General features: G+C 40.8%; 1 protein-coding gene across 2 annotated transcripts in view; it reads left to right on the top strand.

The window, feature by feature from the left end:
* Positions 1-15,415, top strand: part of CECR2 (CECR2 histone acetyl-lysine reader) — a 127,030-nt gene extending 111,615 nt beyond the window's left edge. Inside the window, exons 15-20 of one of the 2 annotated variants that reach the window (XM_089527743.1) lie at positions 1,046-1,174; positions 2,938-3,760; positions 4,536-5,940; positions 6,580-6,685; positions 7,408-7,722; positions 14,754-15,415. In XM_089527743.1, the coding sequence (XP_089383869.1) occupies positions 1,046-1,174; positions 2,938-3,760; positions 4,536-5,940; positions 6,580-6,685; positions 7,408-7,413 (2,469 nt within the window). In that variant the 3' untranslated portion in view covers positions 7,414-7,722; positions 14,754-15,415. The remainder of the gene's footprint in view (positions 1-1,045; positions 1,175-2,937; positions 3,761-4,535; positions 5,941-6,579; positions 6,686-7,407; positions 7,723-14,753) is intronic. The other variant, XM_089527742.1, reaches the window with a different exon arrangement.
* The last annotated feature ends 596 nt before the right edge of the window (positions 15,416-16,011 follow it).

Here is a 16,011-nt window from a genome sequence, read left to right as displayed (position 1 = left end):
GGGGCTGGCATCTTCTTTCTTCAGATGCTGGTGAAAGATCAGGAACAAACTCTTCTAGAACATGACCATATAGCCTGAAAAACCCACAAAAAACTATGAATGCCAGCCATGAAAGCCTTCGACTTCACATTGGATTTACTCTGCTTGGTCCTGCCAGTAGGATTTAGAGTATTTATACCCTGCTCTTCAGCCAAAAGACTCTCTAGAGTGGTTTACCTGCATCCGCAAATGCTTAAATCCATTGGTGTCAAGCCTGCGGTTGGGGAGGGCGGGCTGTATTGAGCAAGTTCCTATTTGTTGACATAACTATGCTGTCAGCAGGAGTTGCAGAGGAATCAGTGGCAATGAGGTGGCAGAAGAAAAGAAGCTGTGCGCATTACAACAGTAGTAGGTGGGGAAGCAGCAAAAGCCATCCCCATTAAATCTGCCCTGCCCTACTCTCAGGTTAATCTCCTGGCAGGGACAACTTTTGCTGCCACTGCACCACAATCTAAGAGAGAGAGAGAGAGAGAAAGAGAGACTGATTTATACAAACATAAGTAGCCAAGCACTAGTATAAGTCACTTCGATTCCAGTCGAAGTTTCCTTTATCTGTTTTCTTCACAAAGGAATGATGGGTTATTAACCGTAGGCTAAGAAGCGTTGTATGATTAGCTTTTTGTGACCTAACGAGCTTCATGACTGAACAAGAACTTAACCTGGGTCTACCTGAGGAACTAGACAGTGGCCTTTGCCATGGATGGCCATGTGTGATCCTGTTTGGAGAGGCCTGTAATTAAAGCAGGTAACCCACAATTGGATCTTTGCTACGCTGCTAGATTCACTGCCTGGGTACTACAGAGCTAGAGGATATCTTTTTAAAAAGAAGGAAAACAAAATTAAGAGTATGAAAATAAGAGAAGGATCAGAAAAACAGCCAAATTCAGTCTAACAAAATAAGGTTCTTGTTTGAATTAATGATAATTCTTCTATCTGAAATAATTGAAAACTGTAATTTTGTTGGCCACTATCTAGTCTCACTGGTCTCATCTGATTCCCTGTACAGAGGCCAGCAGTGCCACGAACATTTAGCTCTCTGCATGGACCCAATCCAACAAAACCATATGGGTCACCTCGAGTACCAGAACCACATCCTGGTGAGCCAAGTCATCAGCACCAGCACTTTGCCATGCAGGTATAAAATGGACTTTCTTATGAGCTTCCACCTACACATACAATGAGTACAAGGAAGCCTGTGATAAGAAAATCTCACTGTCTAATGAATAATTGCTTGATGATGGTTTTATTACAACTTTAGCACAGAGTTTATGTGTCTCTGTGTTATGTTTCTTTATCCGTAAGATGCTAAAAGTTTTTCTGGGTGGTCATGAAGAACAAGTGAGCAAATAGCAAAGACTATGGGACAGGAAGGTGTGCAGTATATACACCAGAGCAGATAAACAATTTTAAAGACAGGTCTACAAACTACAAAAATGGATAGTGTTGAAGTTAAAGTGGATGAAGCTACCCTTCCACTTTCATGCTTTCATGGATACATGTGCATATGAACACAGAGATTCCCCTGCCTTGCCTCCTGTGCTGCAGTTAGGCTTAAATAAAGACTTCCAATGAAGTCAGTTTTTCCCAAGGCTCAATAAGAATGTATCATGATTCGGAGTTGTTAGAGAGAAATAATTTTTCCCAAAGCTTAAGGTCCCTTGCAGTATTTAAGCATAGAAAAGGCCTTCTATTCCAAACTACCTTCAAATTCAACCTTTTAAAAAATATTATGGTAGTCCTGCTGGGAGGTAATTGGTACATGAGTAACTGAGACCAGGTGATGTTCCAAAGAGGAACCACAACAGGTATTCGGGTTGAGCTGGTAACAAGCACTCATTGCCATTACTGTTACCTGAGTTTGCACAGAAAGTGACAAGTCCAAGAGAGGGTTGATTTCATCTAAATCAAATTGATTTAAACCATGATTTCAATCACTTCTCCAAAGGGCTCATTTTTAATTATATAGATCATAGTTTAAATCACTGGTGAGGAAGATTCTATTTAGTCATTTTTTACTAAAGTATTTAATTGCTTAATATAAGTTGAATGCATATTAAGAGATTTATACAGTATTAATTAGGAAGTAAGTATATACAGAGCAACTGTTTTCAGAATAATGTTCAATTAATCCATACCAGGTCCTTCAAGAAGAGTGAAATCACATTCAGAACAGATTTTTACAGAAAAACTAAGAGGGTTGCACTCCAGTCCTCAGTGCATGTAACCCATGAGGGGGACAAGGGCTAAATTTCTGTCCCAAATTCAGATCTGAACCCAGGCAGGAATGGGTCTAAACACTCTGGCCCTTTACAAACGGGCCTTTGCGGTGCCCCCGTCACGTCCTAGGGATTGGCCGAGGACCTAGCGTCCATACCGGCCTCACCCCTAGCACATGATGGGGGCGTAATAATGGCGGCGCCCTATACACACTGGCGCCGCCGTTTTGATCTGACGCATAGCGTCCGCATGTCACACCCCGGATGTGACGCCGCAAGTGTGCGAGTAGCACCTCGCTGCGTCCCATCCGGGGCACAAGAAGAAGCGCCATTTTGGCACTTCTTCTTCGCTGCATCCGGGAACTGCACGGTTTGGCTGCTGCGGTTCCCGGACGCAGCAACCAGCAGCGGCGGCAGAGCACAGCTTTTCGGCGGTCTGTAACCCGCCTCTGTTTCCTCCAAAGCTATCTATATTGAGAGGCCACCACCTTCTCCAACACAGCACTGAGTACACAGTTGTAATATACACATTTTGTTTTGGTGATTAAGTGACAAGAAGTTCTGGATTCTTCTTTAGATTTTGGGTGCTTGATTGTTTCTGTGATATACCTAATAGTCTTGTGTTTTACTACATATTGTTAAAAATTGAAGCTGCTTTTTTCCTTTCCATATCTTCCTTCAGCCTACAGTTGGATTGAATGATCCCAGAGGACATCGGCTTCCTGTTCCAGAGAAGCAAGTATGTGCTGGACCAATGCATGTCTCCAGAATAGGACCACAGCCTGGATCCCTGCAGTTTGGTCGAATGAGTGGCCCTCCCTCAGAGGCCAGTATGTATTCATCTGCCCAGTTCCAGCAAGGATTTCTTTCTCCAAGGCTCAACGGGCCCCCTATGAGACAACCAGAGACCCCAGAACTTCACTCTGGCCATATGTATAGGCCTTATAAATACCTTAATCACACACATCCTGCTGTGTGGAATGGAAGTCATGATGCAGCAAATCAGATGACCCTAGGCATAGACAAGAAGCCTCCAATGGGTCCATGCCCCCCTATGCCACCTCATGCTTTGAGCCACATGATGGAACCTCGGACATTGAGACCTCCTTTGCCATCCAGTCAATGGACTGAGCAGTCCAATTTCCTACCTCATGGAGCTCCACCCTCAGGGTATATTCGACAACCAGGAAAAGGCCCTGGTCAGCGAATGCAACAGCAACTGCCAGCCTCCTTATTTGGGCCTGCGCCTCAAATGCAGAGAGGAGTTCAGGGTGGGGATTCCATGATGGACAGTCCAGAAATGATTGCCATACAACAGCTATCCTCTCGGGTATGCCCACCTGGTGTGCCTTATCACCCACGTCAGCCTCCTCCCCCACACTTACCTGGACCATTTCCACAACTGGCCCATGTGGCAACTACAAACATTCAGGCTCCAAAACCAGTTCTAGGGAATGGGAATTCTCAGGATGCCACTCAGACAGCAGAACCAGAAAACAACAGAGGTAATTTTACATCCTTGTTTTACTAAGGCAAACCATGGCTGCTGCGTCAGCCAAACTGGATACTTTGTGCTCTCTTAAACACAATCATCTGTGCCTAGTCAGAGACAGCTGTTCCCTCTTGCACTTGTCTTTGTTTTAGTGTTTTTCCTATGGACAGGTTTGATTGAATACGTATGAGATACTAATCTGGACCATAGCATAATTCAAGGTGGAAAACCCTACATTGGGTAACAGAACAGACACTATTAAGTGTGACACTATAGGAAACAAATAAATATTTTGGATTTCAGTTCACAGCTGCTCTAGCCAGCTTTGACCAATGAACAAGAATCTTGGGAGTTACTGTCCAAAACATCTGGAAGGCATCAGGTGCATGGAAGGCTGGTACACAGTGTTGCAGTCTTTTCTGTTCTACCTCTATTTTTATTTTGATGCAAATCTGGGAAGGTTCTTTAGTATATTCTATTATATTCCTACTCTGTTTATAAATATATGTGAAGATAATTGGTGATTGAGTTTCAGTCAGCAGGTTCTGGAATCACACACATCCTGCTAAAGCTTGAATGTTCATAAATACATGCACATTACATTGTTCCTCTCTTACCATGGTTCAGCCATCTCATAAAACGTGATTGGTACTATATTTGTTTTGGGCCCATAGAAGCTGACTACTGTTGCTAGTTCATGTAATGAAAGAAATTAAAGTAATTTGTTTTTCCATGTATGATATAATTTAGAAAAGCCTTCTGATTTGTTTTTACTTCCCTTTGTACAGTGGATCCTCCACCAGGAGTGGAAAAGAAAACCCAACGTGTTGGTCTTTCTGAAGGAATATATCCCAAGCTGTTACCTCATTCCAAGCCACCTTTGCAGATGGATTGCTCTGGGCAGAACTTGACACAGGAAGGGGAGGGAGATGATTCTGAAACTAAAAATGATCCAAAAGCAACACAAAGCAAGAGCACGTGGCCATCAGAAAGTAACTATACAAGTCCAGTAGCCCAAGGGTGTGCAAGAGACATAACAGCAACAGAGAGAGGACCTGTGCCTGAAAATGGTGCTCTAGGTCAAGGATCTTCCAGTGGTACAGAAGGAAAAGCAGTAGCCACTAATATAATAGAAAAGTCCCATTGCTCTATGGGGAAAAATCTTTTGGAAACAGCTGTGCCTTGCATGGGACAGAGCACCAGTGCTTCTGCTAGCATGGATGGCAGTCCGGTGGGAGGCACCTCTGGTCAGTTTGCCCAACTCTACATGCCCAACTTAGAGTATTCAAATTCAGCCACACGCTACCACATCAATCCAGGATTGCAGGGGTTCAGTCCTATCATGGGAGGGAAGCCCACTCCAGTGTCCCACTCACAGCATTTTTCTGCTCGAGGCCTTCAGCCCAATAACAGCACTCATGGTGTTTTCCCTCGTTACCGTCCCCAGCAGGGAGTGCCATACCCTTACCAGGCACAAATTCCTCCTCCTTATCACCACTATCAACAGCCTCCTTACTATACTTGTTCCCAGGGTTATTCAGACTGGCAGAGGCCATTTCCAACCCAGTCCAGTCCCACTGGACATCCACATGCCCATTCACCTCTGGTCAGGCCTCCTTTCTCAGACAGAGGGACCATGGGCATGCAGGGTTGTGAAGTACTTAATGCAGCTTTGGCTTCCCCAAACCGAATGGATATGGCAGCCACCAAAGAAGTTCCAAGCAGTGGGCAAGAGCTGCCACCAGAGGCTGAGAAACCAGTGGAGTCTCAAGAAAGACCTGAGAGTCCCAAAGAATTCCTTGATTTGGACAACCATAATGCAGCCAACAAGAGGCAGAGATCAGCTGCAGCAGGGGAGTACTTGTATGGTTCTCCCCCACCACCTATAAGTTCTTCAGGGCTTGGATTTGGCCCATCTGCTTTCCCACGCCATGGTGTCATGCTACAGACAGGGCCACCTTATGCATCGCGACAGCCAGCCAGCCACTTCCAACCCAGGGCTTATGGATCATCAGTGAATACACGCTTGTCATCTCATGCAGCCACGAGTCAAGCCAATGGTCTTGCTCATGAAGGATCTTTGTATCGTTGCCAAGAAGATAATGTGGGCCACTTCCAGGCCTTAATGATGGAACAGGCAGGACGTGGAGGAGGCATGGGGGGATTGTCTGGAGATCTGTATAGAACACCAGGGTAAGACTATTCTCCATGGAGCAGGGAGGTGGGAATGGTGCTTTCTGTCAAAGATAAAACTCAAACAGCAATGTTTCAAAACAACAAAGAGCTTCAGGCAATATTACCATTTGTGAGAGAGCTTCACAAATAATTTTTGAAGTATAGACAGATGGATCTGATCGTATACTGCATAATAACGATTTTCCTTTTGTTTAGTGAAGTCATCAGTAGGGCTTCTTGTATTGGAAGGGATTATTTATTTACTTCATACTGACTGAGGTAATAGTTTAGTTTATGACCAGTCTTTGTTCTCCTGTCCTCTGTCTATATTTACTCTGAAATAAATATAATGATGCAGCATGTACCTACATACAGATATTGTGGTAGAGGTTAAATTTTGTTTTATTTGCAGTTTTTTACATATTCAGGAAGAGGAAAGCGGCTATCTGATTTATTTTCAACCTTTTATTGTGAACTTCTGGTAATATAAGTCAAATTGAGTGGGAACGTTACAGAACATAAAGGGGGGGGGGACATAGAAGTCAGCCCTCTATGTCAGATGTGTCTTTGGTGTGGGAGTGTATGTTTTCAGGTGAACTGTGCATATGAAAGAGCAACTGGGTGTTAAGCTGTTTTCTCCATTGTGTGTCATTCCAGAATGCATATGCACCAGCCACAAGCCCCATTCCCAAAGATGCCTGCAGCAACACCAGCCCGGGAAGAGCTTCCACCACAAAAAACACCAGCATTGCCCCTAGATCAGGTAAATGCTAATATAGAGCAGAACCATGTTTGCTTATCATCAGATATGAGCAATGTGTACTTTTTGCAGTTTATGTAGAAAGAGATGAAAGACAGCTAATTGTAAGCTAAGTGAGCTTTTCTTCCTGGTAAGTTAGTTGGAATTGCAGTCTGAGGCCTAAATGCAAATTCCAACAAGAATAAACCAATGTGTTAATGGGACTTATGTAAGTGTTGACATACCAAGTTCCTATTCCTTCAGTTGTTCTGTTGTGGATGATATTAACAATAAGATGGAGACCTGAATGTAATAATATCTTTAGCATGTCTCATTTTAGTGTGTGTGTGAGTTATTAGCTGTGGAGTAGAGGGGGAATCAAGACAGTAACAGCAGCTTCTCCTCTGGAGAATAGGAGCATTAAAGGATAGATTTTTGTAAGACTCATTGGGGAAGATTATTAAAAAGCTTCCCTACATGCCATACCTTCTTTTCCTGAATCCACAGTCCTGACAAAATCTCCCCAAATCTCCAATTCTCCTTCCCTTGCACTGGAAGGGACACTGTCATAGCTGTTCTCCTAATTCACCCCAGAAGTGGATTTAAAAAAAAAAAAACCTACTAACACATTAAACACCTTCACATATTTAACATGCTGTCTAGCGTACCTTTAGTTGACGGAGACTAGCTTTTTTGAAATTCATTCTGAAGCAAGTAATGATCTCCTTTTCTTTTCTCTTTTCTAGAGCTAGTCCAAGGCAGGAAAGACTTGATGAAGATGAGAGCTACATGTGACAGGATAAGGGCAAAGGAGAACATTCTTTCTGCCTTCATCTTTCCCAGCAGCATTTGGCTTCCAATGTCTGGTGGAATACAGTACCTCCTCAGTGGTTTTCTGTTATAATGGAATTTCCCTCGGTCTGAGCCACCTTTACAACTGTTGCAATGACACAGAAGGAGCATCTCAGTTTTAGTGACTTGTTTCTGACCAGAGACTTCATTGAACATTTAAAGGACTCTATTTGAGGGAAATGAAACTTTCATGAACTGCTAAAACTCAGGTATATTGTTCAGGGTGAAAAACAGGAGAGTATAGAAAGTACTTGTATTAATATGTGTGTTTGGAAAGGAATCCAGTTTACAGATTTTTTTAACCTATTGCCTTTAAAAAATCTTTCTGTTGGTGAATGTATTGTATGTTATTAGGATGGAAGTGGTTGGCCCAAAATGTTCTGGGCATAGCACTGGGATGATCATAAACTGTTTACAATCGTGTCACATTGAAATCTTTCAGGGGAGGGTGGATGCAGGAGATAGTGGAACTACTTCTGATTTATCCTTTTGTTGGCACCACCTATCAGTAGTTTGGGACTGAAGCACTGCCTGATAACTGGTGACAGGAATTACTCAGGAGAAATCAGTGTTCCCCTCTCCTGGCCATGGATTATATGCACTGCCAGTTCCTCTCACTATAGGAACAAGAAAATCAGGATCAAGAATTTCCAGTGAACTGGAAATTCTGTGTAAGATTGTAGCATCCTTTTCTAAATAACTTCTGATTGGGAATAATCACTGTGTCAGTAAGCATTAAAACCATAATAATAATAATATGTTTTATTATAATAATATAATCCATAAGACACTGGGATAGGAGGTGCTAGGATACAGTGAATCCTCCAGATGCTTCTTTAGCACAACTACTGTAACATTCATATAAAGCAGAGATCTATAATGAGCTGTTTAGTCTCAGTGTAATTTGGCTCATGATCCTATGAGAACAATGCAGAGATTGAAATCCTTCCCCTTCATTTCAGCTGCTTGGTGTTGAAGGATGGAGAGATGGTTTATTTTTAGAAAAGGAACAACCTTTTATCCTGTATGCAAGCACTGAAGCATGTAAGCCAAGTGAGCAGGGAATCCAAGCCCAAACCTTTACTCTATTACAAATACAGTATGTTGGAGACTTCAGAAACAAACATTGTGTCCAAATGAAAAACTTGCCAAATAGAGTGAACTATCAGATGACGTTCCTGAGCTTTCAAGAAAAGGGAATATTGCACATAATATTGATGTGTTGGCAGACTTATGTGAAAATATCAGAACTGGGGACAAGGGGATATACTGTAACAGATCTATACAAAAGTACATAATGCATTATTCTTTAGAATTTGTGACACTGCTGTCACTTGCCAGTTCTAGCATACAGGAGCTTAATAGGTATGAAAACAGTCTAAAAATGATCATGAAAAGAAGAAACAAGGTTTTCATTGCCATCTAGAGTGACATAATATGGTGCTCTGATTTGATTTGAGTAAATCCATGGTCCAGGCCTCAATGCAAATTCACAAAGAGCACGTATGTTTTCTTCATGAACTAATTCATATAGGTGATAGATATTATAGACCTGATCACTTTGGCTTATGCCTGAACTGAGATTTAAAACAAGCCTTAAAATAAGTGTTTCTTGACTTTTTCCCGCTCTTTCCTTGCCTTTCCCTTTTTCTCTTCTCCAACAGTGTATAGAATTTTGAAAATGGAAAGATCAGTTGAGATCTACCTGTGGTTACAGCAATAGGTGTTTATACAAGGGTTTGTACAATCTCAAGGCCAAGTAACAGATTCACAACCTCATTTTTAGCAGACTGTCTCTTTGAATTCAGATAATTAGGACAGGTCAGCAGCCCAATGCAGTTTGTAACTTATACATATAAATATGCATAAATGTTTTTACATATAATGTGCTTTGTTTCAAGTAGTCTTTTCTCCATTTTGGAGGGGAAAGAAAGCTGGGTGTCCTGAAGAAGTTCTGCCTCTGAGAAAGAAGGTAGGCTTCAATGTTCTTCTTGGAGAAGGCAAGGTTTCACCCTAGTAGTAGTAGTAGTAGTAGCAGCAGCTGCAGTAGTCATATTGATGATGACGACAATGATGATGTTTATTTCTTATCCGTCTCTCCTTATGTGGGGAACAACAACAACACATGACAACAGTTAAAAAAAACATAAACCAATTAAAATCACATGCCATCGGTAAACGAACACTATTAAAACAATCAATCTATACTTAAAAGTCATAATTTAAAATTTTATGATTAAAATAAGGAGTTTCCCTTCTTGCATCAGAAGACAAGACAGCTCCAAGCCTTTTCTTGGTTTGGTGGTGGGGAGGCTGGGGAGTGGAGGTTCATAGCTTCTCCTTTTTTGTGCCTGGATATATCAGTGGCCAATAAGGAATCCCACCAGTAGTTTGCAGTAGTAACAATAGCAATAGCAATTACATTTCTATACCACTTATCAGTGTACTTAAGCACTCCCTAAGCAATTTAGAATGTGTAAGCTAATTGCCCCCAACAAGCTGGGTACTCATTTTAGCGACCTCCAAAGGATGCAAGTCTGAGTTGAGCTTGAGCCCTTGGCTGGTATTGAACTCACAACCTTGCGGTTTGTGAGCGAGTGGCTGCAGTACAGGCATTTAACCACTGTGCTTCCAGAGCTCCTAGTAGCAATGTTTAAGCTTGCATGCACTATGGAACCCAAGACAGGCAGTCGTGGTACTTGGGTGCAGATAGCACCAGGGCTCAGCCTTCTCCTGCCTCAAAAGACTCTTTCTATTGTGCCATTGCCCTTTATTCCAAACAGTTTAGCAACAGCAGAGGCAGCAGGGCGTATTGACATGATGTAGCATCAAGTAAGCCCTAAAAGGGGGACAGATTCCTTCAAAAGAAGTGAAGAAATGGTTGCACTTGTGCACAGGCATGTCAGTTTCCCTTGAAGTGAATCATAAAGCTGTAATGAACTGCAAGGGTTATCTAGCCCGATCCCTGCCATGTAGGGACCTATGGCTAAAGTGTTCTTGAAATATGGAATACTGGGTCTTGCCAGCTGGGTAATGCCTGAGTTGCTGAGCTTTACTGGAAGATCCATGTGGCTTACATAGAGGTAGTTTCACTTCCTTTTAAAAGAAGTTTAGTGTCTGCTTTCCATCCCAGACGAAGTGGGACATCCGTAAGATAATCAGTCTTCACACTAGAAAGGGAATTCATAGGGAATTTCCATTTCCTCATATTCCTCTACCTTCAAATTAATTTTTATTTCAGAAATTATTCAAAACTTTAGTCCAAACAAGTTGCCTCATTCTACAAACTCAAAGGTAGTTACCTAACAGGTTTTGTGTTCCAAAGGAGAACTAAATGTTACTTGAAGTATTTACTTTTTTGACTACAGTTCCCCAAATCTTCCAGATAGCATGGCCATTGTTCATTCGTGTAGTCCAAAAAGTAACTTTTCCAAGCTCTGTTTTGGCATGCCCATTGTCTTGCTCTTCCCATTATCTTTTCTAGTCTGTTGCATGCAAAAGAAATTGCTCTTTGAGAATGAATTCCAGGTGCATAATCCTTTCGGTCTGTGAACTAAAAATGCAAAGAAGTGGTTGCAGCAGTTTTCAGACTGATTTGTTGTTGGATGCGTTTTGAAAACACCAAACTAAATTCATCAGAATGTGAAGCAAGTTGCCTGTTAAAGGTCATGGCACAGATTGTTAGGTTTAAAGTTACCTTCTTAGGATTGGAACATTGGCCTTAGTATCTTTAGTATTTGTTAACATGTGACGGCTAGTGGCTACTTGGGATGCACTGGAATAAAATCTCAGCTTCTTCTTCTTTTCTTTTCTTTCTTTTATCCAATTTGAAAATGTAATAAAATGCTATTGCTGTTTCCTAATTTTTCAGCTAGTGATTGAGTAGTAAGCATGTGAGCCTTTTTATGGAGATAGTCTGATAAGTTTTCAAAGCTTGTACATATTATAATGAGGAAGCCATTTCAAGCAGTAGCCTTCCACCTCTAACCATCTGTGTCTGTTTAACATACAGATGGGGTGCATCACATTCCAGAAGAACCCTTGGAAAAAACAAAAGCAAACCTTGTCACATAATGACCTCTGAATACTTCTCTTTCTTCTGGAGGTGGAGGGTGAAAATGCATCCTTTTATCTGAAAAATATTTACCCTAAGTAGAATTAAGTAATTCAGTGTATAAAGAAAACACATTAGTGGGCCACAGTAATCTTGTTAACACAACTTAAGCAGTTCTGAATTTGGTTTGGTTATTTGTTTTCACTCATGAATATTACAACTTCTGAGTTAAAAACAGTAATGGGGAGCTGATAGTAATTACCCTTAGATGTATAAATGGCTTTACTTCTGCTAGTAACTGCTTCTCATTCTTGGCAACATTCCTAATGTAAATGTTCCAGCAAAACATCAGTGTTACATCAGTAGGTTCGATGTCAAAAAAACAATTGTCCATCTAATGGGACTCTAAATTCTAGATCTGAAGTTACCTTGATGAAAAATAGCAGAAAGGCCCTTTCTTCTGACTGGAAAATGGGAACAGTATTTGATGAAACTGAAAATTTAGGATTTGTTATCTAACTGCTTGGTACATTTAGTAGAAGTGTGTAGAGACTTCATTCTTTGGTAGCATTCCCAGAGCTTGGAAATGTTACTTTCTCAGGGAATAATTGCCAGAAGCCCCTAGTCATCTTGCTATTGACTATGAGAACTGTAGTTGAAAATGTAAATTTTTCCAAGTTCTTTGTGTATGAGTTAGTTCTCTTTTACTATTTGCTTTTCTAATTTGAAGCAACACTGGATGTAGGTTTTTATGTGAGGAGAATAAGAACCAAAGTGTTCTTCTAGCAACGTTGGCCTTTTATCAGTAAAAGAAATGGGTTATTTCCCATATATTTCAGCATCCCTTTATCCTGTTTATATGTTAAGACAGAAACAGTTGTGCCTCTTCCAAAAAGCTTTCCCCCAGAGATTTTGCCTTCTTCTAGAATACTGCTATTTCACCCTACCTTACCCTCCCAAAAGCCAGACATGTATAGCAACACATGATGCCCTCTTGCTCAGACTACAGACTATTTCTGCAGACCTTTGTTACCCTGATACAACATTCATCAATACTATTTTAAACTAGTGAGATTATGGATATGAGGCAGATCACTGGCCTTTCTGATTGACCACTGGACAATACTTAGTTACTACAGGATATCATTCCAGTTTGGAAATCATGCTTAAATTATAGGCAGGAGAACCTTGATTGAAATCTAGAATCCTCACTGACTGGCTCTTTCGAGGTTTATCCAAATTATGTCCTCCCATATTCTCAAAACAGTAGCCTATGGGTTTGACACATAGCTAAGGAGACCAGGTCCCCTCCCCTTTTCTGTATCATTTCCAAGTGGAACATTTACTAAAATATACCTTTCTTCATTACAATATGACAAAATAAGGGCTGATTCTGTGAAAACTTTTCTAGTACTTGTCTCAGTTAACAGTGGTGAAGTGAGGAGGCAAAAATTAAAGGTGAGAATTTGTAATGTCAGATTATTCAGGTACTCTGATAAACAAGCAGCGGAGATACATAAAAGCAAATTTTAAAAAAAGAATGATTAAATTGATCATGTTAGGAATGTGAGAGTGGAAAACTTGAGATTTTGATGCAGAACCCAGAAAGTGTTAGTGTAAGGGACTCCACAAATTGACTTGCTAATGGGAAGCATGCTTTTTTTAATTGATGAATAGAAAGTTTGAGAAAAATGGGGAGACTGGGTTGGTTGGAGGCTCCTCAATTTAACAACAGCTAGGGACTTTAGTACCTTCACACCAATGGAGGTACAACACACACACACAACTTATTTGGAACCTGGAAAAGCAATTTGGAGTCAACTTGACTTTCAAAAGTGCTCTGCAGCCACTTAACTTTCTGCTTCTTTGGAGTATTTCCTAAGCCCAACATGTTAGCTAGGTATTAGAACTTTCTCCTTGCAAATTATGAGAGGGTAATTGGGGAGGTGCCAGGGCTGGACAAAATTTTGAAATCTGATTATGAATGGTTGCTTGAGAGAAAATGAAAAAAGACTGAGTGGCAGCAAAGTAACAAAAAGTGCTTCCTGTTGCTCAAATGTTTGTCAAAAGTGTGCTTTGCTGTGACATTAATGATTCTTGATATGGATTCAGGAGATGACGAAGAACATGATGGGAATGCTGGATGTCCTGAATGTAGAACTAAACATACTTGATAGGTCCTAATGTTTTGATGTTTGGTGTCTTCTGGCAAGGGGTTCTGTGTGCTGTCAAGACGTGTAACAAAGGTTCTTCTTTAGCAGTGATACCATAACAGTTGGTTCATAAGGGATTGTAAAGGCTGCCAACTTTCTGCTTGTTTTCTGTAGCAGGAGATAAGCAAAATCTATTTAGTCTTGGTAATGGAAAGCCTGTAAAGAATTCTTAACTGGATAACCAGTACTATCTCAAATGTGAACAGTGCTTTGGCAATTCTGTTAGCTGACCACAAGATGTAATTGTTAGACACAATAGTCCACCAAACAGCAAGAGCTTCCAAAGTTTTGGTCCTGACTTCTCCCTCCACTAGATATACATAAAAGTTAAATGTAATAGTTCATATAATAATCTGTGTACCTACATGTGTTAGTGCTTTGCCCTTCCATACTAGGTGAGTGCACACTACATCCTAGTAGAATTATTTAGCAATGAAAGCATGATAATGTCTCTGCTTTCTCCTGGTCCCCAGTTACATCTTGAAGGTTAAGAGGCATATTGTCTGATCTTGTGGCAGGAATTTATTACTGGTGCCTGAAAACTGGATTTGGCATAGCGCAGTTGAATTGCTATAGAGGTTGAGAATTGATTTTTCCTCCTGTCTGCCTTCTAAGTTTTGCAACAAAAACAAAATTTCCCTATGGCCAGTAAAAAGAATAAGGGTTTCTAACTGGGAACACAAAAGAAAGAGCCCTGTTGCTGGGAAATATATTGGGTTTGTTCCCTGAGAATTTCCAAGAATGCTATGATTTCCAGTTGAAGTAGTTGAGCTTTGACAATTCTTTGCCTATTTCCTTCATTCCTGAAATGCTGTTTTTCTGGGTTATTTGAGTTGTGGGTTGGGAGGGATTGTATTATTGTAATTAAGATTGTAAAGAATGTAATTTGCCTGTTTGGGGGCATAAGGGGAAAAAGGAGAGTGTTCCTTTGGATAAAAGCTGATCATTGATTTGATTTTTGTCTGTTTGGAAGCTTTGCAAGTTGGTTCCTGGTTTGTGTCAAAACAGGTGAGAAATCTTCTGGTCAACAGGACTTCGAACCACCATTGTAGGAGACATCTCATCATCAAGCTGTGAAAATATATCACTGATACACTCTGGGAGGAATTTAGCAAGCTCTTGGTTGCATGTGGCAGTATTTGGCTGGGTCAATGAACTCCTCCACTGGGTTTCAGAAGAGAGTCAACATGAGCCTTCCATGCCACAACGAACTGAACTATGGGAAGCTTCCATCACAAGAGCCCATCATTTGAGAGTTGACACCTGATATAAGAGTGACTGACTGAATTCTTCCCTATGTGCTCTTCTTCCCCCCCCCCCCCCAGCTCTGGGGCTCAGGTACCTCACTTGGCTGCCTTTTCCACTGCTCCTGAAATGCCCTGATCCCTCTGCCTGCCCATGGAGCACAGCATCAGGGATCCTTTCCTCTCCTCCTTTGCTGCTGCAAAGAGCTGGGTTTGAACTCTCCTGGTTGTTACTGGAAAGGGGAATGCTATTTATTTTTTTATTGTGTATATTTTGTCTTGGTCTACTGATTCCCTAAGAGCGACAGTTACCTCAATAGTTAGTTCAATGTTGTGTGTATGAGTAATTTTTTAAAGGATCCTTTTTTAAAAAAAAAGTTTGATCCTTGGAGATCTGTAGATTTTATTTCCATAAGAATTTGTTATTTTGTATAAAGTATGTTCTTAAAATAGCAGTCTGATCTTGGTCTGTTTTTAAATTTCATATCCTCCATTAATTTCATAAAGCTACGTTACTCTGAGACATCACTCTCTCAAGATCATTACTCTGCTTGGCAGTGGCTCTCCATGATCTCAGGCTGAGATCATTCACATCACCTCTGGACTGAGATCCTTTTTATTAGAGATGCTAGTAACTGAAGCTGAGCCTTTTTCTACATATAAAGCAAAGCGACCCACCAAAGAGGATGTTTTATTACCTGGAAAGTTCACATTTGAACAGTTAAGTGATAAAATGGTTGGAAGACTCAAATAATCTATTAATCTCAGCTAGAATTTTTTTTAAAGGTATAATATTAATTCTGGAGTAAAGTGGCTCTATTTATTGTCTCCTCTTTATTCTTGAATGCAATTGAAATGACTGAAATAGCAGCTACAGTAATTCACTTCACTTGGTTAAAAACACTTTTATAGCCTTCTCAAGTATTGCATTTTTGCACAATTACTTTTGAATAAGGTAGATGAATTAGATGAACAGATGAATTATTA

The sequence above is a fragment of the Sceloporus occidentalis genome, unplaced genomic scaffold (assembly GCF_023333645.1).
Source record: "Sceloporus occidentalis isolate IW3139 unplaced genomic scaffold, rSceOcc1.0.p SCAF_5, whole genome shotgun sequence".
Classification (NCBI taxonomy): domain Eukaryota; kingdom Metazoa; phylum Chordata; class Lepidosauria; order Squamata; family Phrynosomatidae; genus Sceloporus; species Sceloporus occidentalis.
Note: the sequence above shows the minus strand (reverse complement) of the source record. Positions and strands in the feature narration are given on the sequence as shown.